The sequence below is a fragment of the Colletotrichum higginsianum genome, chromosome 12 (assembly GCF_001672515.1).
Source record: "Colletotrichum higginsianum IMI 349063 chromosome 12, whole genome shotgun sequence".
NCBI classification, from domain to species: Eukaryota; Fungi; Ascomycota; class Sordariomycetes; order Glomerellales; family Glomerellaceae; genus Colletotrichum; species Colletotrichum higginsianum.
In genome coordinates this window covers 133,432-158,970 of record NC_030964.1, presented here as the reverse complement: position 1 = coordinate 158,970, position 25,539 = coordinate 133,432, and the positions used below count along the sequence as shown (strand labels likewise).

Below are 25,539 nucleotides of genomic sequence, written 5' to 3'. Positions count from 1 at the left end.
TCCAAATCAAAAGTATGCAAGAGTGGCAGAATGTGTGCTGCAATAGGAAGGGGCTTGTTAGGTTAAATACGTTTGCAGATACAAACACACGCGCTGCTTCGTCGTAATACATTTATGTCTCAGCCGCCCTCTTCCTTATAGGAGACAAGAGCATGGGGTGTATTTTACTTGACGCTCTCGTTTCTGCTGTCAACCTTGGGCCAGAAAACACAGGTACATAACTATCAACTAGAAGAATATACCACTGAGACATGTGAAATGCGTATTAAATCTTATAAGGGGTTCATTAGCTTGCAACGTTCGCCTGTATTGATGCAGTTGGACCGCGTCAGGAACTCTCCATTCTCATAGGCCAAAGAACGAGGGCAGTTGAGAAAATAGGCGATTAGTCGCACTGGTACTCTGCGAGGTGTGTGTGCCAATCATATAGGAGAAGAGCTAGGTGACAACGGCGGCAGCAAACGCCTCTTCGATGCAAACGCGAAACTCTTACCGTCTTTGTTGATCACGTCGTGTTCCGGCTGGATATCGGACGCCGGGCCTGTGACGGCCCCGGCTCCGCACCGAGTCCGGCCCCATCCTCCAGATATAGTGCCCCACCTCTTAGCCGGGCTGCAGGCCGCATCCTTCCTCCCGCGCGAAGACCCGACCGTGCCAACATCACCAACCTCTGGAAAAACCTTCAACCTAATTGGCGGTTCTAAGTTTTCTCTGCGCCCCCGCCGACCACCTGCTGGCTGACTGGCCTTAGTTCATCCAAAATCTCCTCCCCTGCGCCGCCTTCAACCGGGTCCTCCGTGTCATATACTAAGACTAACCAACTGCTGCTGACACTAGCAGTAAGGAAAGGAACGCCACTTCAACCGCGTCACCCAGAGCCTTGCCTTCCCTGCCGACCAGTCTCTCCTCTTTCTAGTAAATGCCATCTACTGCTTAATCTAGAGCCTTAAGACCACTTCCTCTGCGAAACAGTCGTTGCAGAGGCCTCCGCTAAAGAGAGACAATTAACTCCATTCAGGACATTTCCCTCCACCGTCACCAGGCCAGCACCACCGTCCCTAAGCCCACCATTAGGGACGTGACGCTGGCCCGCCGCCGTAAGTCATCGCAGCTGTGTTCTACTTGGTGGCTCACGTTCCGGAAATAAAAGTGATAGGTCTTTCTCAGCAACATAAAAAAAGAAGGAGGTTGAGACCCTAGGCCCCCTGCGCCCTTTGGGTCTCGGATCTAGTCCTAGTCTTGATCCCAGTGACCCCTGCTTAAGAGAGGAGCCTGAGGCGCTCTACTCCAACACAGCCGCTGTGGTCTTTGATGGCAGAGGGCGAAAACGAGGAAGTAGAACTTAGCCTAGGTCTGGCTGCACAGAGATAAGAGTAAGAGATCCGGAAGCCCATCCAAGTTGGAAAGGTCGACGGATCGCTAGAGGCACCTAATAGTAGCTATTGTATGCTATTCTAATTGATTATTGTACTTGTCTGGATGTGGGAGGCTGTTAGGTTGATGCCTATAGCGGTTGATAGAATGAAAAACCTGTATTGTCTTGAACTGGACCAGTCTTTATGTCTGCAGTGTCCTGAGCAGATTTGTGGAGACTGGCAGCGTGGTGGTGTTCCTGAGGGGACAACTGTCAAGGGTATGCTTACCACCAGTGGGCTGTCTTTCTATTTTGTTATCGTCCTTGTAGCCTGTTTCCACCCAACGTGCTGCCTTTCACGCAGGACTTGGACAAGTCATTAGGATTCAAATTCTTAGGTTAATTCGCCGATAATCATCTACCTTTCCTCACATTCTATTCTATATGTATTCCTGCTAGTCTAGAATATTGTCCTGTGTCTATTTTTCAATTTACTTACCTGCGTTCACATCACTTGGAATACAACTTGCTAGGCGGAGTTGCCTGGTCAAAGATCTGACTGAGCTGGGAGCTAGGGGCAGGCTGCTTGTTTAGTGAAGAAGCAACTGCGACTTCCTGTAAGGTTAACCCGGTGGGAGGCTGCTGAAGTACATAGGCACAATGCAATTAGTATTCTAAAGACTTGATTTCATCTGTAGTAGTGTGTTTGGTGGCTCCGCTGTGAAATTATTAGTCTCGGCCATCGAGTTAAGAAGGCCCCCTCGTGTGTGCAAGATCGCCTAAAGTACTATTGTCGTATAGATTAGCTGTCTCAAAGGCCTTAATAGAATTGAGACCCAAATTGTCAATATTAGGAAAAGTATTAGGAGGACTATTTACTTATTGCAAGTCAATATCTTGAACAACATATTGCAAGTGTATCTAATATATAGCTTAAAGTACAATTAGAGCTCCAACATCTTCCCTAAGTAATATTACTAGAGCTATTAATATAAGTAGTTGTTGAATAGGCTTTATACGTGCACGTAGGTACTTAAAATGTAGGGTGAACTAAAGAATAATATCTATAACTGTCCTTCCTAACTACAAGATTAGGGTCGTACGAGACAGATATACTGTCTCGTCCGGCCTTAAGTCATTCGGGCTGAGCCAAGTAATAATTCCCCTATGTATAAGTGAGTGCTGCACAATCCAGTCTGTGCACTATACTCTGGATTTGTAGGTGTCGTACGGTTATGTGATTGTATTATTCTAATAGTAGTAATATTTGCTGTTGCTTACGCTGCTTCTTACACTTGCATTAATATTTCTTTTCTTTGCACTCTATCTATCTAAGCTTATCTTCTTAGTAGAACTTTGCATAAGACTTTATATTATATATTCTTCTAGAGTAAAGTCGAACTATATTAGCAAAATAGGAATTAACTTAGTTAAATATAAGTAGAGTTTGGAATTAGTGGGCTGCTGTAATTATAGGGGGAAGAGTAATTTATGTAGGTTGTCTTCCAAGCAAAAGGCCTAGTCATTAAATACAAAACAGTTAGAACAAACTATGGCTTCACTAAAATATGGAGGAGCTTGGAGCTTCTACATCCGCAGCAGAAACCAAACCTATCACTAGTAGTCTCACTACTCCATGGCAACGCCTCTGACATGCACAGACCCTTGATGGCGCGTCCTCTTCACTCTGTATCTCAGAGATGCCCCTGATGCGCTGGCGGCGTTCTTCCCCTTTCGAAATAGTTATTACAGCGCGATTGCCGGGCTGTTCATGGCTATTAATACAGTTACCTTCAGCTCCAAGCCCGCAAGCCACGTCACAACTTTGAAGAAGGCTAGAGTCATCAATCTCACCCGCTAGAACCGCTCCTGGCGCCGTGAATCATAGTTGTCGGACTGAGATAGGAATCCAGCCGTCGACGCGAACTCTCAGATTTGTAGTTGCACTGAGTGAGGCCTGTCCAGCTGAGAATGACCCTCCATCAAGCCTGGCCAACCTTTCAGCTAGCGTAAAGCCTGGGCTCCTAGGTAGGTAGGAGAGGTCATCTGCTCTCTTTCCTGAAGGTGGCCCCTTGATTTTGCAGGATCAACTGCACGATCCGTCAGGGACACTACCTGGGACGCATGATATGTTCAAGCTGTTAGGATGGGGCAGGACTAATGGCGGGAGGTGCCGATTATCTTGGAATGTTCTACCTGCACGCCGAGCTGTGCTCGGACTTCCTGGTACCTTTCGTCTCGTATATGCAACGTACTTAACATTAGCACCACTTTGTATAAGGCAAACTAGGCACACTAGAATGTTCAGTATAGCTGAGACGAAAGTTTTCCACTTTCAGCGATTTTGTTGACTTAGGAAGCTACTCAGTGGTTACTAGGTACGCCTGGGCGAAGTCTAGCCGTTCGTCTTTCTAGACTCCAACGTACGAACATCTAGGTTCGAAGGTCGGAATCCTGCCTATAGCATGAAAGAATCCCAATAGGACAATCTTGTTGGCGACCTTTCTTCTCATCTTTAGAGAGCTCAGAGCGGAATACTGATCCCGTCCGTTGGTAGATAGCAGTGTCATGACAAGCTCCGCGATTGTTTACAGCGGTTCCCGAATTGCTATACTCTGGCAGAGATTTCGAGCTGCCGGCAGAAGCCGGCCCTCAGGGTCTCAATGAAAAGCATTCCTGCAAGCCATATCCTAGGTCTGGTGCGATGTTGCATCAGCTAAGCCCCTAAGAAGGAGGCTGCCTTAAGGGTGTGATGGTCAGGTCATTTCTACTAGCGAAGCTGCAGAGTGTACATGTACTAGATAGTGTACTTCACTTATACATACAAGACTTTCATCGTTAGTAGCACACTATGCTAGGGGTAGGTAGGCCGAACATCCAGGCTATCGTTAAGACGTGAATTGCCTTTACAGGTAAATTCTATTGGCTTAAGCTATAGTGTCTCCTGTCAGAGACTCTTAGTAAGACAGGGCCGTTCGTTTCTTAACTAGCAGTCCAACTGGATGCCAATCTCCGTAGCATGCAGTGTCTCTCGCCCTTTTGGCAATTCTCAACTGCTAACCAAGGTTGAATCCTTTAAAATCATTAAAGACAGCAATTTCTTAGTAACGCCCCTGCCTCCTCTCGCTCGAGGATAGAACGCCAGGGATACTCCTATAGGCGCTTATTGTAATGCCTAGTATAGTACATTAAACTACTGCAGTATAGTTGCATAACCTAGTAATGCATCTTATAGACTGCACTAAGCTATTAAATAACTAGAAGAGGCAATCTTAGGTCTTAAGAATAGTAAGTCACCTGTAGCTTTACTACTGGGCAGTTGCAATGGATCAGTTGCAGGAGCTTACGTAGTACTTCGGACCTGCATTAACTAGTGACATGATCCTGTACCTTACCTGTCCCATGACCCTCCCGAGTCTGTCCGGGCTTGTTGCACTACTTACGTATTTGTGTGTGTTGGACATCCGAGTGATAACTGAAGCAAGTGACCAGAAACCCCAATTTCACCTGCTCACCCTCGTTTAGAACAGGTCACTCTGGTACAAGCCGAGCCGTCCGAGCCCCGTGAACCTCGAAGGTCCGAGACACCCGGCCCGGCGCGGGACCCACAGAATTTACTCCGACACCGGCCGCTCCCAGTCCCGAGGCAACTCATGCGCCCGCACACATGCCGGTATCTCTTCTCCTATCACTGCAGCAGACTCTCTTGTTTCGCAATCCAGTGAATGTGCCTTTTTTCATCACCTATCCTGACGGGGGTGAAAAAGGGCGAAGGTACCCTGCCTCCAACTCCTGCTAATCAATCTGCCTCCAAATGTGGCGTGGATCCATCCTCCACAGACTCCGGTCCCGGGCTTTCGCTGGCGAGCCCACCCATTATTCAGATTTCGCGTCCACTGCTGACCCTTGCGTACGTACACACAGGCCCATTAGTCTCATCGTCACCGTCGCGTCGCTGCCGTCAATTGAGGCTATCGTCAACGCATGGAACAGCAGTATTCGACCACACCAAATTCTCACGGGCCTTCACTCCGAAGGCAGCAACTATGAGGGCATCATCGTTCGCGATAGCCTCAATCTCCTCGCTGTTCATCGAAGTGAGCAACTTGGAGGCAAAACCCCTATTGAGTGGCTCTTTGCCTAACTGGAGGATGACTTGAAGTATTAGTATCGTCACGAGCAAGATGCCAAAGGTCACATTACGTCCCTTTTTATCGCACCACTTTCAGCAATTGCGATGCTTCGTCAGCACCCAGACGTGGTGTGTTGATGGATTCGACCTCCATCTTCAATGTCTGCTTAGTAAGACGCACCCAGAGATCCTGGGTCGTCTTATGTAAGCCATATCCTAGGTGCCAGGTACCTCGACAGTGCAGCGCAGGACCCAGCACAGCACGAGTCCTTTCGTTGAGGCGCTAGTGGGCCTCAGGTGCCCCCTCTAGTGAGCCCCCCGCCCCCTTCCCCCCCTAACGCCTCGATCGTTCCCTCCAAATCAGCCACCATCCGGTCCATGGCCGGAAGTCTCCACAGTACAGCATGCCCGCCCGGCCATGTGACCCACTCGGCGCCGGCCAACGCCGAGAGTTGCGCCTCAAGCAAAGTTTGCTCCGCCCCAGCTAATTCCATCGCCTCCTGCCACAGCACGATTCTCCCCAGCAGCCTGTCAAACTTAGGGTCCGTCTCATTTCTTATAGCAGATACCAGGGCTGACATCTTTTGGGGGTTAATCCTCGCCACAGCGCTTGAAGAAGAAGCAGCAGATCGGAGGAACTCATCAAACGGGTGCACAATCCAGTCCTGCCGCGCCCTCATGTCGCGCAGTTGGATCTCGATACTGCGCGCTTGTTCCACAGCTGGGGACAGTAATCCGGCGCTGTCCGTATCGCCCCACCGTCGGAGCAGCTCTGCAACGCAGGAATACACGGCGACCGTATCATATTCATCTCCGTCGTGGTCATCATCATGGTCTTCGTCGTCATGGTCTTCCCGGTCGATTGCTTGTCAGCAGGAGAGCAGCCCCTTCACTCGCATCCCATCTATGGCGCCGGCCACGATCCATGAAGACGCCTGGATCTGCAGGGCGGCAAGGGACCCAACGGCGTCGGTCAGAATGGCGTTGTACTCGCCGCATACAGCCTCAATGATGTGCTTGAGAGCAGCAGCGTGACGGCATAGCGGCAGTATGTTCTCCCTTATATCAGAGAGCAACAATGGGGCAGCAGATTCAGCCAGGTCGACAAGCGATGGTGCTGCATTGCCGTATAGGAGCGCAACGCGGCCCAGCTCCGTTAAGAGCGGCATGTTCCTCCATCTCGGCTCCATCGACCGCGACCGCAACGCCGACCGGTTGTAGTATATGTACGTCTCGACGGCGACGTTGATCAAGGTAATGGCGGCAAAGTAGAGGCCCACGCTAATGAAGACCTATGTGTGTAGTCGGGAGGAGGATGAATCGGCAGTCGGGAACGTGACTCGGTTGCACTCGAGCGTCAGCACTCGAGCGTCTTCCTCGTGTACTGGCGGGTCCTGGCCTGCGAGAGACGTCTGGATGCCCTCGGAGTCGAAGTGCAGTTCGAGGGTGCCTCTCGTGGGGACCCAGTCGCCGTGGAAGCAAAGGTTCAGGCTTTGGCTGTTGTTTCGTCGTTGTTGTCGTTGTCGTCGTCGTTGTTGTTGTTGTTGTTGTCGCCCTCTCCTTTCTTCTCTGTCTTGGTCCCGTTGTTCGGATGACTTGTCTGCGCTGTTCTTGATGCTGCTACAAGGCAATGATATCGTGAATCGGATGGCGTGGTAGTCAGGAGGGGGTCCCTCGCGCCCGCTCGAAGCCGAAGCCGAAGCCGAGGACGAGGACGACCTGGATCTGCCAAACATGAGAGGGTGGTGTCGGTCAACTGGGACGCGTTGTAGCTTGTGATGATTTTGATCTCCACAGGAATATACGGGAGGAGGGGGGAGGTCTAAAAACCCTGTTTTCTGGCAAAGCAAATTCAATTGATGGGTACGTGTTCAAATCCTAGTCTTTTTCCCTACGTATCCCAGGCCAAACATCCAAGATTTCAGCAAACAAACAAAACAGAAGGACAGATGTAGACAAACACAACCAATGCAAAACCCGTATGACACATGCCTAATTTGCCCTCTACACTCCATCCTTGTTACCACTAGCCTGCTGCTTCAGCCAGATTTCGCGCAGTTGGTGGTCAATCTCTACTGCAGCTAGGAGATGCTCCCGTTGAGCAGCCAGCAACTCCTTAACCCTTGCGTTGATAGGAGTAGATGCAGCGCTGTTTGCTTGATTGCCGCCGCCTTGACGGGTCAACAATGTCGCCGATGTTTGCTGCTGTCCTTGAGGGTTGGAGGGCGGGAAAAGCGAGGGATATCCAACCTGAGGGGCCTTTGCAGTATTCTGTTCCTGTCTATGGCGATCAGACTGATGGAAGTTGAAAGCCTGACGGAACTCCTGCTCTTGCTGTTGCTGAGCAGGGAACCCTTGCCACTGGGATTTGGTATCCTGCATCGCCTTCATCAACCTCTCATTTACTGCAGGGTCCAAAGTCGACCAGCGGGCATTGCTGCCCAATTCGGAGAAGCCGGAGGTCGTGAGCCGAGATACGGCGTCGCCGTCGCCGGCGCCGGGGTGGAATCCTCCGGTATCGGAGCGGGATCCCACGGCGCCGGCCCTTCCCGGTCCAGCGGCGGCGGCGGCTCTGCCTTTGTCACCCATTTTCGACTGCCAAAAATCGTTTAATACCTCGAATTCGGAGGGCGTCGGTTGAGGCTTTCGGGCGATGAAGCTGGCTACTTCTTTGTGCACTTTCACTGTGCCAGTGGGAGTTGGTTTGGTTGTTGTTGTTGTTTTTATTGTTGTTATTGGAAGCCATGACGATGACGATGACGATGATGTAGTGTAATTCAACAAAGTTGTCACAGCATCTCAACACAGCGATGAAATCCATCGATTAGAGATGTTGTGGTTCGAAAGTGTAGATACATATATACTCCATCTACATTGCCTGCCTGCCCCTGCACCAAGCGACGAGAAGATTCCAATCACACGAAGCCGAAACAGCCATGGGAGGGGGGTTAGGGAAGAAATATGACATGACACTGGGCAACCGGGGAAGAGGCCCCCTCCTCTCTCTCTCTCTCTCTCCTCCCCCCTCTACCCGCCGCCTCATGGTTGATGAATGTGTTTCCTCTTAGCAAGTCACTCATTCGTCCGACCCCCTCCCACCCCCTCATCTCACTCGCCATCAACGCCCTTGTCGTGCGTGTAGCCAACCCGCACAGAGAGTCAGTCAGTCAGTCAGTCCATCCGCAGGGAAGGACATGATGCCATCAAGAAAGAAGGCGACGACAGACAGCATGAGAAACCTCATCATGACGGCTCTGGCGTGCGGTGTTGCGGCCGCTGCGTTCTGGCTTGCGCGACTGCGCAGCCCACACTTGCCGGTGCCCATCATCAGCAATCCCGATCACCAGAGTAAGTCTGAATCACCTCCCATCCCCATACCACACAGAGCCGAGAGCGCACGGACAAGTCGCCGCGGGAAGTCCGACAGCCTGTTTAACCCCTAACCCCCTGGGTCTCCCACAGACACCATTGCCCACATCTGTGACGTATACCGGGACTACCTGTCCTTCAGCACGGCGACGCAGGTCCTAAAGCTATACGAGATCTTGGGCCTGGACGCAGCTTGGAACCCAGGGGTTGCAGATGTCTGGTTGGCGCTGCGGGACCGGGTGGAGGGAAATTACTACGTAAACGGCGGCCCCCTGGACGACATTAGTACCTCAGCCGGCTTGCTGCATGGAGAGAGAGACGAGAACCAAAACCAGGACCAGACGAAGGAGAAGAAGAAGAGAGATGCCAAGGGGTGGTTAGGCAGCCATGATGACGGCGAGGCCTCTTGGGCATCGTCATGGTCGCCCCAGCTTCCGCCCCTGCCCCCCATGCCACCCCAAGCCAGCGAGGTTTGGGCGCAGATCGCCAACGTTCTGATTGACAGCAAGCTGCGCACTACGTACGACCAGGTCTTCATGTCTGTGTTGACGGGACTGGGGGTCGATCGGACGGCAGTACTGAGCCGGATGTGTCGGTGGAATGAAGAGTAATGAGGGACGGAAGCAGGTGGAAGGAGAGAGAGGCTTGATTCATTATGTTTGAGATGGCAAGACGACTGCTGGGACTATTTCTTTGTGTTTATTGTTTATTGTTTCTTTGCTATTGTTGTTTCTTTTCTTTCCTTTTGTATTCTTTTGTTTTTAACGTGTTGGAAAAGGGGAGACAGAGAGAGACAGAGAGATAGAGAGAGATAGAAAGAAAGGCCACAGAGAAGATGTGTCGTTGACTGACATGACACTCTGTGCCGTTGTGGCCGCCAAAGCACAAGACATCTTGATGCTCACAGCCCCTACCTTGGCGAGCAAGTGAGAAGAGGGGGGGGGGGGGTGTACGTTGAAGTGTGTGTGTGTGTGTGGATGGACCTTCGGCATCTCACATATGCCTTCATAATCCAGGTTTCTTGTCACTTTCACTTGGCACGCCCCGACGCACACACAACCATGGTCTACCATGCTGTTGCCCGCGGTAAGTTGACCGTCGAACGCGCCATCTTCCAAGGGCGTAAGTAACTTACTTTTTTCTCCGCGCGTCCGTCTCTCCGTCCCTCTTCCAGTCCCTCTCCCCGTCCATCCACATTCCCCTCGCTGCATCTCCCAAAAGCGTAGCAACTAACCTACTCTTCATCTGCTTCCACCCCTAATCCAGCAACCATAAGCAAAAAGGTCAAAAAACTCAGTAGCATCGCCCTCTGGGAGCAGCATACCCGCTTAATCCAGAGGCTCAACTATGCGGACAACCCTCCGCATCCTCACAGAAACCTCATCACTCCCAATAATCTCGCCCATGCCAAGTTGCTGCAGCCAGATTACAAGATTCCAGATGCTATTGAGGGCGAAGACCAAGAAGTTGCATAGCCCGAAAAATAAGACAATCGTCATTCCCTAGCAGTAGTGATATACCGTCCAGAATGGAAGGCCCTTCCCTTCTGCAAAAAGTCAGTTCGTATTCTCTCTCTCTCTCTTCATTTCGCCATCTTTCCCTCGTCTCTAATGTTTTCTTTCTTAGCTGACTAGACCCATCTATACAAGAAGCGGAAGAAGGCCGTGGAAGCCGGATCATCTGCCCCGAAATCACCTCCGAAGCCACCCTCGCAATCCGGGTCTACACCGAAAGAGCATGGCATTGAGGACAAGAGCGAGCATAACATCGAGGACGAGATCGAGCATGAGAGCAACTCCAAGGCAACATCGACGACCTTGCTGCCCACGGCAACATCGACGACCGTCCTGCCCGAAAACCGCCTCGATTCTGAATACTTGTGGCAAGCCGGTGGTGACCGGGCTGACCCGAACGGCCTTCTCTCACAGGGACACGTCTCGTACCCTGTGCCAGTCGATTACCAGGCCCAGGCCGAGGCCCAGAGGACGTTGGAGAGAGGAATTCAGGGGCTTCACGTCAACTGTCCTCGTCCGCAGTACGCGCCTACCACCGGGGCCCTTCATCGACCGAGCCGAGAGCTTACGTTCACGATGGGTGACGACGGTTTGGGAGACGAGCAGCAGAAGCGGGACCAAGATGGATATGTATCACCCGCCGAGGGTCATCGAGACGGCCCGGCCAGACTCAGACCCCAGGGGCCCCGTGATGAGGCGCAGCCTGTTGGCGGCGGCGGCGAGCGTTCCTCTGGGCCGAACGCCTTCTCGCAGGACGACCTGACAACGTTCTTGGCTTGGCGCAGTGAAAGACGGAGGGGGCCCAGGCCCGGCGACAAAATGTAGCTGTGGAAATCTTGAAGGCCTGTCTCGGTGACTTGCTTGGCCGCGGGTCGGGTAGTGAGATGGTTGGGGGATGAAATGGTCGAGTTAGATAAAGATGGAGGAGGACCTGCATGATTATCAGGGAAGAAAAAGAAGAAAAAAGAAAAAAGGCTCTTTTGACGGACGGGATGTGTGGGATATGCTAGAAACTCGATTCGTGGGGTGGTGACACAATATTAAGATGTCCATCTCGCTCGGTCCAGATTCATTGTTGATTAGTTGTTTTTGCTTAGTTTCTACATGTATCCTAATCATCATTTCTCATCATTCATCGTTAACATCTTGATTCATCGTGTCCATCATTAAGAGCAATCATTCCAAGACCAACACCTCCCTCTCAGCCCGCCCACACGTCAACACGCCCATGCTTTCGGGAAGACATGTCCCAAGTGACACAAGTCAAAGATGAAGTCTGTGTGCCCCCAAAACCCTCGCCTCCGTCGCCGGAGACAGACCATTACCGCCGAGAAAATACTTGCACAGCATTCCTTGGCCGGGGTACGGCACAGGAACGGCGCCAGGGGGCCGCCGACGATCGTCGATCATGTCTTCAAGGACGAAGATCTCCTCCAGCAGCTTCTCACGAGCCTCTCTGATGGCCATGACGCGATGTCGGTCGGGCCGTCTGCTGCGCCCTCTGCCAAACACCAGCGGGAAGAGCGCCTCGAGCATGTGAAGGCGGAATTCGAAAAACCGATCCCATCCCTCCCAGAGCAAGCCCTCGAGCTCGGCGAGAGACTTGTCGGCCCAGAACCGGGCGATGACGGCGTCCCGGACAGCCGGAGCAACGTCTGCGGGGAGGCCGTCGTTGTTTCGGCGGCCGTCGAAAGCCAGACAAAAACCCGCCGCCACGTTTCCAGCCGCAGCACGGGCCGCGGCTGGGGCCGAAGCTGCCCCCGGAACGAAGGGTAGACCACGGGGTACAGACGGCAAGGCCAGTCCACCGTTGTTGCCTACCAGTCTCGAGGCGGAATCGCCGGGCACAATCTCGTCTTGCCCCTGCTGGTTCTCGTTCTGGGCCATGTCATGGCCGCGCCCAGCAGGACCGTTGGCGGGTTGGGCGATGGCGATGGCAGGGACGGGTCGATGGCGGCCCCTGGCTCCATGATCGATCATGTCCTCCTCCTCCCCGGGCCGACGCGGCGGGACAACGGGAACATGGCCCAGCTCTCGCAACTGGGCGCCCAGTGCGGCGATCTCACCTTTGTAGCGGCGACGCTGTCTGCCCTCTGCGTCCTCGGCGTCTGCCGCCTGTTCCAGCAAGGAGCGGGCGTGGCCTGGGTCGAAGCAGCTGCCGTCCCACTCGACGCACAAGAAGCCCTGTGTCCATTCCTCCTACACTCGCTCCCCGTCCGTCTCGCGCACGAGGCCTAGGTGCGTCGCGTTCGAGGTACAGTGCACTAAGGCGGTCTGGATCTTGCGGTGGACGACGATGTCCCAGCTGGCGCCCCAGGACGAGCCATCCGGGCGGATGAGGTATAGTTCGCGGGCGATCCGGTCCTATTGCTTGAAGACGGCGTTTGTGGGAGAGAGTTGGAAGCGGATGATGTGCTGCCACATGCGGCGTTTGCAGCCGGGTGCGAAGGAGATGTGCGTGCCGGCGATGCGGAGGTGTTCGACGTCGGAGTGGCAGACGCGCTGTTGTCATGTGTCACGCGTTGCAACGGTCAGCATTCTGGAGACAAGGATGAGTTTGTAAGCGTGATGAAACTTGTTTTTGCGTTCTTCTAATCTTCTCGTTGTTGGTTGGGCACATGTGGACGACGCCGCGAGAAGCAGGGCGGCGACGGCGATGGCGATGGTGATGGTGATGACGACAGACGGTGGGAGTGGGAGTGGGAGTGGGGGAGAGGGGAGCTCTAACCGACAGGGAGCTTCGGCGGGGTCGCAGGGGGGGGGGGAGGTAGATGAGTGGGTTACATAAGACGCACCCAGTGATTCTGGGTGAGTCTTACTAAGTAGGCAAGTGGGTGGCTTCTATGAGACCTAGTAGGTACAAGTCGGTGGCTTACATGAGATGCACCTAGTGATTCTAGGTGTGTCTTCTGTAGCAGGTAAGTGGGTGGCTTCTATGAGACCTGGTAGGTACAAGCGGGTGGCTTACAAGAGACGCACCCAGAGATTCTGGATGCGTCTTACTAAGCGGGGCTCCATTTTTCGTCGCAGAATCAATAATCCGCCGCCACCCCGTGTGCGACGAGTGGGTTTTGACATTTTGCGCCACAGGACAAGACGGACGCCATTCAATCAGCATGCATGGCGCAACATAACACAAGTCACAGCCAATTACAAAGTTGGGCATGCACGAGACTCGCAAGTAAAATAAAAACGTAATTGCAGCAACAGCAGCAGCAGCAGCAGTCCCAGTTCCAGCCCCATGCCCCAGGCCGGCCTACGGATATCGAAATCTAGCCTAACACTTTGGATAATACATGTGGAAACTGTGCAAATAGTTGACGGCCAGGTCTCTCGCCGTCTTGCTCCAGCGCCGCAACACGTCGTCGGTCGCCTGACCTGCCTTCCTCTGGCTCGAGACCTCAGCCACAAGGTCGGCAGCGCCCTGTGCTATCTCGGCGAGATGGACTTCCTCATCCTGGATGGCCTTCAGAAGCTTGGCCGCCTTGCTAGCCCCCTCGGTCAGCATCTTTGCACACCAGGTTGGCCTTGGCCTTGCGCCGCCTCCACTTGATGATCTCGTTGCGGATGACCCTGGCCTGGTCCTTCCATGACTGCATCTCGCTAGCAGTACTTGTACCTGTGCCCCTCGTTCCCTGACTGGCTCCCGCCCCCTTGCGCTGCCACCAAGGTGTGGTGGGTCTGCTTCTGTGACGGGCCTCTCTGAGTCTGTGGGTCTTGTCTGAGATGCTCTCACTTCCCCCATGTCTTTGCTCAGAGCCTTGACGTCCTTGACGAACTGTTTTTGACTCGTTACCTCCCTTTCTAGGATGCGAAAAATCTCCTAGATGGGCCCCTCGAGACTGAGAGACACTGGCGGTGGTGTTGGTGGTGGTGGCGGCGGTGGTAAAGTAGGGTCCGTCTCAGCAAACAGACTCCAAAGCCAACTAGGGCTGAACCAGGCCAGTAGCGGAGGGGGCGTAGGAGGAGAAGGAGGATGAGGAGGAGGATGAGGAAGATAATGCGTAGGCAATAGGGCAGCAGCGTCATCCACTACAGCTACTAGACCTATTATCTTATCCTGGGCGCGCTCTACAATGCGCGCCTGTCTGCGTCCAGTCTCCTGCAGCTGCCCTACAATAGAACTGGCCTTGCGCATGGCGGCAAATGCCTCCCGCTGTCGGTCCATCATGTACGTCTGCTGCTCGTCGGCCATGCCTCCAAGCAGGTCGCCAAAGTCGAAAACACAGAAATGGCGGTCTGGCTTCTGGAGTAGGGACGACTCTGCGGGTGTCAGTTGGTTCCAGGCAGAGGAGGACGGGATTCGCGTCATTGTGCCTGCTGGAAGAGGACGACCACGACCGCGAGGAGGAGGAGGAGGAGGAGGAGGAGGAGGAGGAGGAGGAGGAGGAGGAGGAGGATGGGGAGCTGGGTTGATGTTGTTGGTGGCGGTGCTAGAGCACCAGTCGCTGAAGAAGAGTCCGCTGCTGGGAAGGATGTTGTCGCAGGCCCAGACGTGGAGGGCGTGTAGGCCACCAAGGGACATGTTGATGGCCCACGCTGCGATGAGGGCGCAGAGGCCCAAGACGGCCAAGAAGGGGAAGGCGAATTTCGTTACCTTGCACATGGGCTTCACCAGGGCGCGGCATGCGACTGTCCAGACGACGGCTAACACTGCCCGGGCGGCGGAAAGAAGGAGAAGGAAGCAAGCCCAGCAGCCCGCCTCTTCCTCCTGTCTCGGGCCCTCATTGCTGTGTGTATGGTGGTGGCTGGGGTTCTGCTTTCTGCTCCGCTGCCATGGATTCTGGATGAAAACCCACGGACGGACATACATGCCTGTGCCCCTGGCGATTGAGATCTGCCAGCGAGGCTCTTACGGATGATGAAGAAGGTCTAATGAGTGAGCTGAGCTGGGTACTGATTTACTCTGGTAATAGAGAAAGCCAGCTACACACACGTTTCAGACACTGTAATAGTTGGAAAATGACCAGCCAATAATGGACAGTAAGAAAGTACATATTAGATAAATGATGATGATGATAGGGAATGAATTGTTAAATCTGAGAGATGTTAGGCAGGACAAGAGGTTTTGTTTCAATGCTAAGCTCGTCTTTTGTCTGGTATTAGTCTGACTGCTGCTCCTGCGTCAATGGATCGATTGAGAGGTGGGGGGAGGATGAAGGATGGAGCTCAGTTCGACCGTTCGCTTATCTTAATACATCTCTGGAGCCTCGTGTGGATGGAAGAAGTGGAGGCCTAGAGCTGAGCATATCGTCGTCATTTGAAGCTTCTTTTATGTGGAGGCTCTCCAACATGCATGCCGCGCGGTCTCAAACGAGCTCACCAGTTCGCAGGCCCTATGAACTGTACCGGGCTGTTAAGACACCTAACCCACCCCCGACCTCACTCACACCTCCCTACTGGAGACAGCGCCCACCTGAGGTGGGTATGTCTGGGGTGAATGGGAAGGCTGTGGGGCGAACATGATGCCACAGGAGCAGCAGTAGGAGCGGCGGCGGCGGCGGCAGTAGGTTCATGCGTGATTCCAGTGGCTATCCGTCCGCTTGGGCCTCGCGTTCATGTCTCGATTATCTTGGGCGGTGGGAATGCGTGCGTGAGTGAGCGAGCCTCTGGGCTGGGCTGGGCTGGGCTGATGTGTCTCCATCCAGCTGATGGTGTTGATACTGCAGACTCTCCCATAGTCAGAGACGTCAAACACGAGCGGTCAACGGTGAACATGTTCGAGATCGAATATGGCGCCTACCTGCCTGCCTGCCTGCCTAGGTGGCGCGTCATCTTCAACATCCCTTGCTTCGTCCGTTCGTCTCTGCATCCCAACTGGCTCCCTCTTCTCCACAGGTTCGTTTGTGACATGAGTTGAGTGAAGGAGTGAGTGAGTGAGTGAGTGAGTGAGAGAGAAGAGAAGGAAAGAGCACATCATATCCAACACTTGTTCCTGCCACAATCGTATATCCAGTCAATCAATCCTGCAGTGTACTTCCTTCCTTCTTCCATTATCGCACTCTTTCTGTCGTCAGGGTTTTCCAATACTGCATCTCTCTTCGTTCATAACCGGCTTGAGCGCATTCCGAATCTCTGCTTCAGTTGTGTTCAAGGCTCCCGAGGCACACAGAAACGATATGTGTCCCAACAACTCATACCAGGTTTGACCCATTCCCATTCCCCCCAATTCTCCATTCCCCATTCCCCATTCCCCAAGCCCAAACCCAAACCCCAACCCCCCACAGACTGTGAATAGCCTCTTGCTAATGTTTGTGTCCTACAGACCGTATGCGGCGTCAGCATCGATTACTACCGACAAGCCGGCCCGCGCTCCGGCGTGTCCTGGTGCGTCCGCGTTCGCGCCGAGATCCTCCGTGCCATCGTGGCAAACCAGTGCCTCCCGCCGCACGTCAACCACCCAAACTTTGAAGCGCGCTTCATGCCTTGCGTCCAAATCGCCTGCAACATGGTCCATGGAGACGACTTCGCCAGTGTCGTCAGACCGCACTTCGACCGGCTGGTGAAGCACTATGCCAGGCGCTGGGTCGTCGCAAACGGCATCGTGCTCGAGGACAAGAGCGTCGCCGACAGGTTCCGTTTCAACCAGGAGCTCGTCGCAAGATGCTTCGGCCATGTCGACACAATCGAGCGCTGGCTTCGCCAGGACATGGGCAAGCTTGACTGGTGGGAGAAGGTGGCCCGCGGTGAGTTCATGGCCGCCATATCCATTTGTTTTTGATTGCTTCGTTCGCTTCCTTCACCCCGCGCGTCTCCCGTCTCCCGCGGAATCGGCATCAACGCGCGCCATCGCTAACCTTGAGTCTTCTCACCTCCACAGACCCGGGTCTTATCGCCCCCTCTCCAACTCCGTATCACCCATCCACGGCGGTGGCTACTCCCAACCGTCCCACGCCAGCGACGCCAACAACACCAACGATGCCGACGACTCCAGTCGCGCAGAGCCGGCCTCGTAGGGGCACCTCCACCTCGTCCATGTCCATGTCCATGTCCACCTCCACGGCCACGGCCACGGCCAAATGGAGACGGCCGCCGCAAACGCCGACGCACCACAAGAGAGGTCCGGATGCGGCGGAATTGGATCGTCTGGTATCCAGTCTTGAAGCCCTCCGTTCTCCTTCCGACCCAGGCGTGAGTCAACCCTCCTCGACACCGACACGGTACGTAAAGTCCAAGTCTCAATGTTCAAAAGCGGTGCACTAATGTTGATGTCTCTTGCTTTTTTTCGTCCATGTAGCTCACGCTCGTCCCAGATGCCCTCCAGGACCGCCCTCGGGCCTGCTCAGCGACCCCGCAAGCGGCTCGGTCGGAGAGAATCGGGGTCAGATGCCGGCCGCGGTGGTCTCGCACTCGTCCGTCCCAGTGGAAGACGCCATTCCCGTTCTGGGTCCGGAGCTGTGGGCCCCCATGCCCAAGGCCGCAGTCCCGGACCTCGAGCCTTCCTGGGTCATGTTCCCTCCCAGCCCCGCGCCTAGCCACGCTTCGGCCAAGGCTCCTTCGTCCGTCCTGCCGTCTGCTGAACGATCCGTCTTTCCGTCGTCGTCGTCGTTGTGGCCTCCGTCACCGTCTAGCATTGCCTCATCATCCTGAGTCCCCAGCACCGTGGGCGCTGCTCCGTCCACCTTGGTCTCGGTGGCAGCACCGCCATTACCTCGCCCGTCGTCGCTGCGGAGACGGTTCCAGGGGAGTCACAGACCGCCGCCACCGCCAACTACTATCCTCACAGAGGGGGCGATAGCAGAGGCTCCTTCGGTGGTTGAGGCGCCGGCTCAAGATCTCACTCATGACGACTACGCTGGCAACGGCGATGGGTGTGACGGCGGCAATGGGGTTGACGGCGGCGATGACACAACCGGCATTGATAACGCCATGGCTTTGGAGGATCATGTCAGAGAGTCACTCGAATCGATGCGACTCGCATGGCGATATGTGGTTGAGATTGAGGCGGCGGCACAGCTTGTCATGTTCGACTTGGATGAAACGGTGTGAGAAGAGTGTCGGTTAGTTAGTCAGGCAGCGCAATATGTAGACGACGGTTTCATGCAAGGGGCTGGAATGGATACAAATGACATGCTACTGTCATCTCGAATTGAATAAACTTGTCGTTGGAACGGACGACTGAGGCCAGAGCTGCGCTGTGAGTGTGTGGAAAGCGAACCATCGAGTCTCGATTTTTAGGAAGCATTGGCGCTTTGGGCGGAATTTGCCCGCCGATTGGGGACGGTTACAGTGCACTATTAGTGCCAAACCCGACTGACGCCCGCGGCCCAATGCTCACCCGAGTCATGATCATGGCTTGACCTCTGTGGGCCCGTCCCCAACTCGCTGACGGGCTGAGTCATCGGCGATCATCACATACAAAAAACCCACCGTTGGGTGTTTAGATCCATCCAATTGATGTTTCCGACATTTCCCGAGCGAGGCTGTGCCAAGGACCCACTCTCTTGGTGTCACGTGTGTGGCTTACAACCATCACGTGCGACAATATTGGAGCTGCAACAGCTGGCCTCCATGCAGGCCTGAAAGCCTGGGAAAATGGGCCTGAAAGCTGAAAGCTGCAGCTTTCGGCATTCAGCGCCCAAATCACACACTAGCAAAGTAGAGGGTATCCCCATAGATGCAGCTTGATCATACATATTGAAGGCTAGAATGCTATTTTGCTAATCTTTATTGTTGCGCTATCACTTGTTAAAGTAAAAAGAGGAGAAAGGTTAGTCTGCCTCCTCTAAGTCGTTGGACGCCGCGTCAATAGCTCTTCTCAACTCGGCAAGTTCCTCACGCTTTTTCCTACGCTCGGCTTCGATCTTCCTCAGCTCATCTACTAGACCCCGTACAACTGCGTGTGCATTCTTCTCAGCCTCTTCTAGTTCCTCGCGGAGCGCTGCAGTTCTCCCCGTGTGCTCTGGCGACAGATATGACAAAACTGCCATTTCGTTGGCTTGTTGTAGATGCCTGACGTGTTGCTCGAAACTGGCCCTCTCTGCGTCCTCTAGCTCCTTTGCCTCAGGTGATATAGAACCGGCTTGCTCTATGGCTGTGTCATCGGGCAGCCTTGGGGCCATGCTTCGCAGTAGTGCGGCCCTCTTGTCACGAAGAGCCTCGAGAGCCCGTGCCTCGTTGAGGCGTCGACAAACGTCGTCTCTTGTGACGCGTGCTACCTGCAAGTCATTTCGTGCCTTGATCATCCTCTGCCGGAGCTCCCCGGGGCCGTTGGATGTGACCCATGTGGAGATACAGCCCTCTGGTGCTGAAGACACACCGTTGATGGTATGCGTCGTGGTGCGGCTATGCATTTCGTTGCGCTTCGTTCCAGGCTCGTTGTCTGAACCTGTTTCGGGCTTTCGCTTGGACCCTGCGAGGGGGAGGGGAGAGCCCACGGCGGGACCTTGGGTTGTCGCTGCTTCAGGTGCAGGGCTATCGTTTTTCTTGATCGCTTGAATGATAAACCGCAGATAGACAGGCATGGTTGCGGATACTTGGGCATTGCGTAGGTCGTGTAGCAGTCGGCGACGTTCTTCCCCCCCATTCATCGACTGTGGGAGGTGTTCGCCGCGAAGGAAGCTCTGGATGAAGCATGTGACGAAAACGCCGCAGCTGACATTGTCGTCTTGTTGCGGGGCCACCTGTCACAGTGAAAGAGGGCGTTAGCGAGCCGTAACAACGTCGGAGGGGGGCTGCAAAAGGCACACTAACCTTGGACTCCACAAAGATGTTCCTGCCAGGACATAGCCGAGATAGCCACGGAGTAATGGTATCTTGTACGGCCTTGAACCTTGGTAAACTGAAAATGGAGTCGTAGTGGTGAAAGAAAACGCTCTTTGAGGTCACTTCGATGGTGGCCGCGGTCCAGTGATTGCCGTGGTGCAAGGGCACCAAGAGCACTGCGCCGGCTTCTGTGAGGGCGCTGGGGGGCATGACTTTGGGGAGTGCCTCGTTGTACAACCTCAGCCAGTAGGTGTCCATGACGAAGACATTCCGCTCCGTCAGCGCCGGCGGCTGGGATGAGATGTAGCGAAATGTCTGGGTGACGAACCAGATGACATCGTCCGGCACCCAGGATGAGGAGATGAGCGCGTTGATGACCCTCTCGGCGGTGTACTTGGCTCTGGAGAGGAGCGTTTCGATGTCATCCCCACCATTACTTCGATCAAGGGGGGCAGTATTCTTGATTGAATAGTCAACATCGATTATTGCGTTCTCGATCGAAAGGTCAGCATCAAAAACAGATATTGCCATGGAGCCATCGGCATCTTCCTCGTCGAATTCCTTGTCGTGTTCGTCGTCGTCGTGTTCGTCGTCGTGCTTGTCGTGATCCTCACCGTTGCTGCCGCTGCCGCTGGTGGGAAAGCGAAACAAACTGTTGTTGAACCGAGGCATTTCGGGACTGGCCATGGAACCCTCCGACAATGGAGAAGGTGAAGCGAAACGAGAGTGGATGCTTCCTGAGGGTTCAGATTGACGACGGATTTTGGTGGCTTGGTATCCCTGGCCTCGCGGTGTTTCGGCCGCAGGCAAAGATTGCGCTCCTGTTGACGGCTCTCGTTCTTCCTTTCTAGTGGTTTTGTTCAAGAGGACCTGCAAGTCTATTGACGCGCCGGGTTTGTTACCGTCTTGGGGCGGCGGGTGACCGGAGGGGGAAGGAGAAGGGGAGAGGGAGCGTGGCTCTGAGGGAGAAGGAGAGCGTGCGAGTTCTTGGTTCAGGGCGGCCTGGGCCAAAGCGAGGGCGTTTTCGGCAACGCTTCTGGTCAGCTTGGGAGGATCATGGTTGTTGACAGCCCGGCGTAGCGGGCCTTCGGGAGCCCATAACGAGGCAAGCGGCGTGTCTGTCCTCATGGCCAGGTCGGTGATTTTCTTGAGGCACTCGAGTACGTTTTGTGGAATTTTCGGACAGTTGAATTCTGCGGCGTAGTGACAGCCGGCATCCTGCCAGTGCTGATGCAAGTGTCCGAGGATGATGTTCCGTCGCTTCTCTGTCTTGATCTTGTTGCGGGCGGCGCGGAGCTCAATGGGGTTCATGTTTCGAACCAAGTCCTTGGAGATGGCATGTACCTGTCGAATCTTGGGCATCTCATGCACCATGCTAAGATATGCATAAGTGTCCTGGCCCTGCGGGTACTGGGCGGTAGTCTTGGTGACGAACTGTCGCAGCGTCGGGTCGGTCGCGCTGGGCTGGTGTTCGACAGTAGAGCAGAGGAGATCCTGTACCTATGCAGTGTTTGTCAGTGTCTCCCTCCGTTTGTCTAGGGTTTAGTGATGCCAAACGAGGGGAGGGAAGGAGAGGAGTAGAGAGGAGAAAGGTGGAGGGAGAGGAACAGAGGATGGAGTAGAGTGTCTTACAAACGCTGATTGAGTCAACCCGACATTGCTTCTCAGCGGTGGCCATGTGTGAACGATGCCTGTTGCCTCGTCCGCTGCGCCTGTGTCGGCTACGGCGTCTACAGTGGCGAGATGTGTCTGCACGCGGGGTGCCTGGCGCAAAGGGGTCCTAGGGGATGCAATTCTGTTGTTATTTGAGACTGGCGTGGTTGCCATTGGCATGAAATGGCGCGGTCCAGTTGGGAGTACGTCGAAACGATCGATGGGTTGTGTGTGTGTGTGCGGGTGGTGTGCTGTGCGCAGCTCTTGGACGACATCGGCAGTGTGTGTTGAAAAGATAGGAGACGCGACAGGATATTGAGGGGAGGGGATGTCTTGTGTGTGTGTACCTATTAAGAGGCAAGAAGACCTCATGTCTTCTTGCCTTGTTTGTTAAGTTGGCAGGAAAATGAAGGGTTGTTAAGATGGGCTGGTGGTGGTGAACCTGGTGGTGGTGCTTGTGATGGGATGAATTCCGAATGCGCTGCGACGCACTGTGAAGTGCAGTTGATTTAAAGCTTAGTACTCCACATAAACTGCTGTCCCCACCTGTTGTTCTCACACAGCGCTACAATGCGCTAAAGCGTTGGCGAAAAACGTCTGTGTGCAAAAATGCATACTTACTACTTAAGGCTGTATAGAGAAGCCTATTAAGAGTCTTACTCTTAAAATATTAAAGTAGATAAGGTTTTATTACCTAGCTAATAATACTATTATAAAGGAGAAGTACTTTAATTTATATAATAACTTTTACTAAGTAATATAGGCCTAATTATTAGAATAAAGTAGGTTCTATAGTAGAGTCTCTACTTCTTTATTAATAGTATAGTCTAATAGTAGAAGAATTTTTTAAGAATTACAATAATTAAGTAATACTTAGGCTAGCTGTAAGCTGTAATTTATACTATTTAATAAGTGCAATATAAATAATAAATAGAAATTTAAAAATTAGAAATAGAGATATTATTAGAAGCTTCTTAGTTAAAAACTTAATTTAACTATAATACTTAAAATACTTTACTAAGTTCTAGAAAAATAAAATACATTTATATAATATATAGTTTAGAGGAGTATTTAAGAGTTAATAAAGTAAATCTTCTTTTATAAAGAAAATAGAGAGATTTATATATAAAGATATTAAAATTAACTAGTAATTAAAGTATTTTATATATTAAATATATTTAATTTATATAAGTTAGAATAACTTTATTTATAAATATAAAATAAATTAAAATAAATAAAAGAAAATAAGAAGAAGTAGAAGCTAATTATTACAACTTATTAAATATAATAGGACTAGAGGACACCCCTATAAGGTACTTAGTAATTATAAATAAGTTATATACTATAGATATAGGAAACTAGAGTACACTCCTCTAGTGCAGAAGAACTATAGTGCAAGGTTATATAGAGATAAGGAAGTAAGCAACTAATTATATATAAGTACAATTAATTATAATATAAGTACTTATGCACTCTACTTTAAGTAATTACTCTATATAATATTTAGATTACTAGTAATTAAGTATAAGCTAGAATTTTAGTAATAAATATATAAAACTTATATATAGAATAGACTTAAATAGACTTAAGAATAAACTTCTATAGCTCTTTAGTAATTAACTTTATAATTATCTCTTAAATACTCTTAGTACTCTTATTAAGATTAGGGTAGGAATATAAGATAGAATATCTTAAATAAGGATAAGATAAAAAGTAGGCAGAAAGGTTGTTTATTACTTGCATGCATAAGGTCTAAAGTCTAAGGTAAATAGAGGGGGAAATTCCCTCTATTTATAATTCTGCCTAAGGGATAAAATCCTAGATTATTAATACATATTATTATATGTAAAAATATACTTATAGTATAGTGTATTTATCTAGTATATAGGGCTAAAGTTCTTAGTATGAAGGGCTAGTCTGGAATGCTTCTACTAGTCTGTATATAGACTAGTATGTCTGTAAATCCTTATATACAAAATATGCAGATAAATTATACACTATTCTATAGCTAAAACTATAAGGATTCTAAATATAAAACCTATTTACTTATATCTCTTTTAGTTATAGAGATATATGCAATTAAGCATATAAGTATTTTTATAGATAAGCTTCTTTATTCTTAGTTTATATTCCTTAGTTTATTTAAATAGAGTATCTTTTTATATAAGAGTTTAAATGTACTATATACTTTCTGCATAACCTTTAAGGAATTATTAATAGAAATTAATAAATTTTAAGAATAATTAAATGTCTTTAATATTCTAAAGTATAAGCTAGTCCTTAATTACTTAGTAGAAGTATTCCAGGCTAGCCCTTTATACTAAGGACTTTAGCCCTACATACTAGATAAATACACTATACTATAAGTGTATTTTTACATATAATAATATGTATTAATAATTTAGGATTTTATCCCTTAGGCAGAATTATAAATAGAGGGAATTTCCCCCTCTATTTACCTTAGACTTTAGACCTTATGCATACAAGTAATAAACAACCTTTCTACCTACTTTTTATCTTATTCTTATTTAAGATATTCTATCTTATATTCCTACCCTAATCTTAATAGTTATGAGCCCAGCTTTGCACCTATAAGAAAGGATACTTTTATAACTACTCTTTTATACTTTTTAAGTCTATTTAGACTTCTCTTTCTAACTAAGTTAAATAACTTAGTTATTTTATTTTAAAAAAAACCCCTCCTTTAATACTAAACGAACAATTTCTAATAATACCTTTATTTTAACTACTCTTAATATTACTAATACTTATTAAAATACACTATTTCTACCTCTATTCAAACCGCCTTTTTAAAGTCTATTCGAATATATAACCCTTTTTTCAATATCACCTTTTTTCAATTTACAATTAATTAATTTTGAACTAAACCTATACTATACCTTCTTATATCCCTTTTATCTATATATAAAAGAATATATCTATATAAAATGGATAAGGTTACAATTCCTAGACTATCTGGAAGCTTGAATTACTCTACTTAAGTAACTAGGTTTGAGGCTTTACTTATAAGTAAAAATATAAACTCCAGCCTAGAATTAGCCCCTTCTAATAATACCTAATAATTAGTAGATTAAAAGGTATTAGCTTATATAAAGCTTTTCTATAAGGATAACCCTCTAAGGGTTATAAAAGACTCTATAATAGGCTATAAAGCTTAGAAGAAACTAAAGGATCTATATGAACTTATAGGATTTACTAATAAATATCTTACCTATAAGGAGTTCTTTAATACCTCCCTAGAATCTTTTAATTCTATAGAAGCCTACCTTAATAAGGTTAAAGAGCTTATAGATAATTTAGCCTTAAAATCTATTACTTTACTTAATTAAATTATAATAGTATAAGTTTTAAATAGCTTAAATAATAGTTATAAAGGTTTTATTACTAATATAACTTAAGCTTTAAGGAAGGACCTAGAGGCCTATACTTTAGACTCTCTATTTGCAAATCTAATAAATAAAGCAAAAAGAAAGCCTATTAATATCCTCTATACCTCTAATAATATTAGAAATAATATTATTAAAAGAGGGATAAATAAAAAACCCTAGAAAAAGCAAAAGGGTCTCTTCTGTACCTATTGCAAGTTAAAAAGTCACTAGGTTGCAGATTGCAATTTTCTTTATCTAAATAAAGCCCCAAAAGGCTGGAAGAAACCCTCTATAACTACTGCAAATGCAGAAGAAATAGTTAAAATACAGAGGGAAAGAAATAACATTAAGAAAAGGCAACTGTATAGAAAATAGAAAGCCCTTATAGCAAAAAGGGCTATAATAGAGGAAATATCCTCTAAT

The 25,539-nt window shown here is 50.4% G+C and overlaps 8 protein-coding genes across 8 annotated transcripts; 3 read left to right on the top strand and 5 right to left on the bottom strand.

The window, feature by feature from the left end:
* Positions 1-5,168: 5,168 nt before the first annotated feature.
* On the top strand, positions 5,169-5,498 carry CH63R_14555 (uncharacterized protein; the record flags this gene model as incomplete). Its single annotated transcript, XM_018309529.1, has 1 exon — positions 5,169-5,498. The coding sequence occupies one exon, from the start codon at positions 5,169-5,171 to the stop codon at positions 5,496-5,498; it is 330 nt and encodes a 109-aa protein (XP_018150501.1).
* Positions 5,499-6,355: 857 nt separating this feature from the next.
* On the bottom strand, positions 6,356-7,222 carry CH63R_14554 (uncharacterized protein; the record flags this gene model as incomplete). The annotated part of the gene is made up of 2 exons (XM_018309528.1): positions 6,356-6,778; positions 6,827-7,222. 2 exons carry the CDS (start codon positions 7,220-7,222, stop codon positions 6,356-6,358), a joined length of 819 nt encoding a protein of 272 aa, XP_018150500.1.
* A 268-nt stretch (positions 7,223-7,490) lies between these two features.
* On the bottom strand, positions 7,491-8,075 carry CH63R_14553 (uncharacterized protein; the record flags this gene model as incomplete). Its single annotated transcript, XM_018309527.1, has 1 exon — positions 7,491-8,075. The coding sequence occupies one exon, from the start codon at positions 8,073-8,075 to the stop codon at positions 7,491-7,493; it is 585 nt and encodes a 194-aa protein (XP_018150499.1).
* Positions 8,076-8,716: 641 nt separating this feature from the next.
* Positions 8,717-11,194, top strand: CH63R_14552 (uncharacterized protein; the record flags this gene model as incomplete). The annotated part of the gene is made up of 5 exons (XM_018309526.1): positions 8,717-8,834; positions 8,949-9,430; positions 9,872-9,977; positions 10,122-10,321; positions 10,490-11,194. The coding sequence occupies 5 exons, from the start codon at positions 8,717-8,719 to the stop codon at positions 11,192-11,194; spliced, it is 1,611 nt and encodes a 536-aa protein (XP_018150498.1).
* A 438-nt stretch (positions 11,195-11,632) lies between these two features.
* On the bottom strand, positions 11,633-13,877 carry CH63R_14551 (uncharacterized protein; the record flags this gene model as incomplete). Its single annotated transcript, XM_018309525.1, has 4 exons — positions 11,633-12,484; positions 12,546-12,871; positions 13,246-13,256; positions 13,666-13,877. The coding sequence occupies 4 exons, from the start codon at positions 13,875-13,877 to the stop codon at positions 11,633-11,635; spliced, it is 1,401 nt and encodes a 466-aa protein (XP_018150497.1).
* A 315-nt stretch (positions 13,878-14,192) lies between these two features.
* Positions 14,193-14,975, bottom strand: CH63R_14550 (uncharacterized protein; the record flags this gene model as incomplete). Its single annotated transcript, XM_018309524.1, has 1 exon — positions 14,193-14,975. The coding sequence occupies one exon, from the start codon at positions 14,973-14,975 to the stop codon at positions 14,193-14,195; it is 783 nt and encodes a 260-aa protein (XP_018150496.1).
* Positions 14,976-15,661: 686 nt separating this feature from the next.
* CH63R_14549 (uncharacterized protein) lies at positions 15,662-18,358 on the top strand (the record flags this gene model as incomplete). The annotated part of the gene is made up of 6 exons (XM_018309523.1): positions 15,662-15,794; positions 15,844-16,207; positions 16,652-17,055; positions 17,190-17,529; positions 17,623-17,904; positions 17,968-18,358. The coding sequence occupies 6 exons, from the start codon at positions 15,662-15,664 to the stop codon at positions 18,356-18,358; spliced, it is 1,914 nt and encodes a 637-aa protein (XP_018150495.1).
* Positions 18,359-19,080: 722 nt separating this feature from the next.
* On the bottom strand, positions 19,081-22,099 carry CH63R_14548 (Sentrin sumo-specific; the record flags this gene model as incomplete). Its single annotated transcript, XM_018309522.1, has 3 exons — positions 19,081-19,992; positions 20,063-21,574; positions 21,707-22,099. The coding sequence occupies 3 exons, from the start codon at positions 22,097-22,099 to the stop codon at positions 19,081-19,083; spliced, it is 2,817 nt and encodes a 938-aa protein (XP_018150494.1).
* Between the last annotated feature and the right edge of the window lie 3,440 nt (positions 22,100-25,539).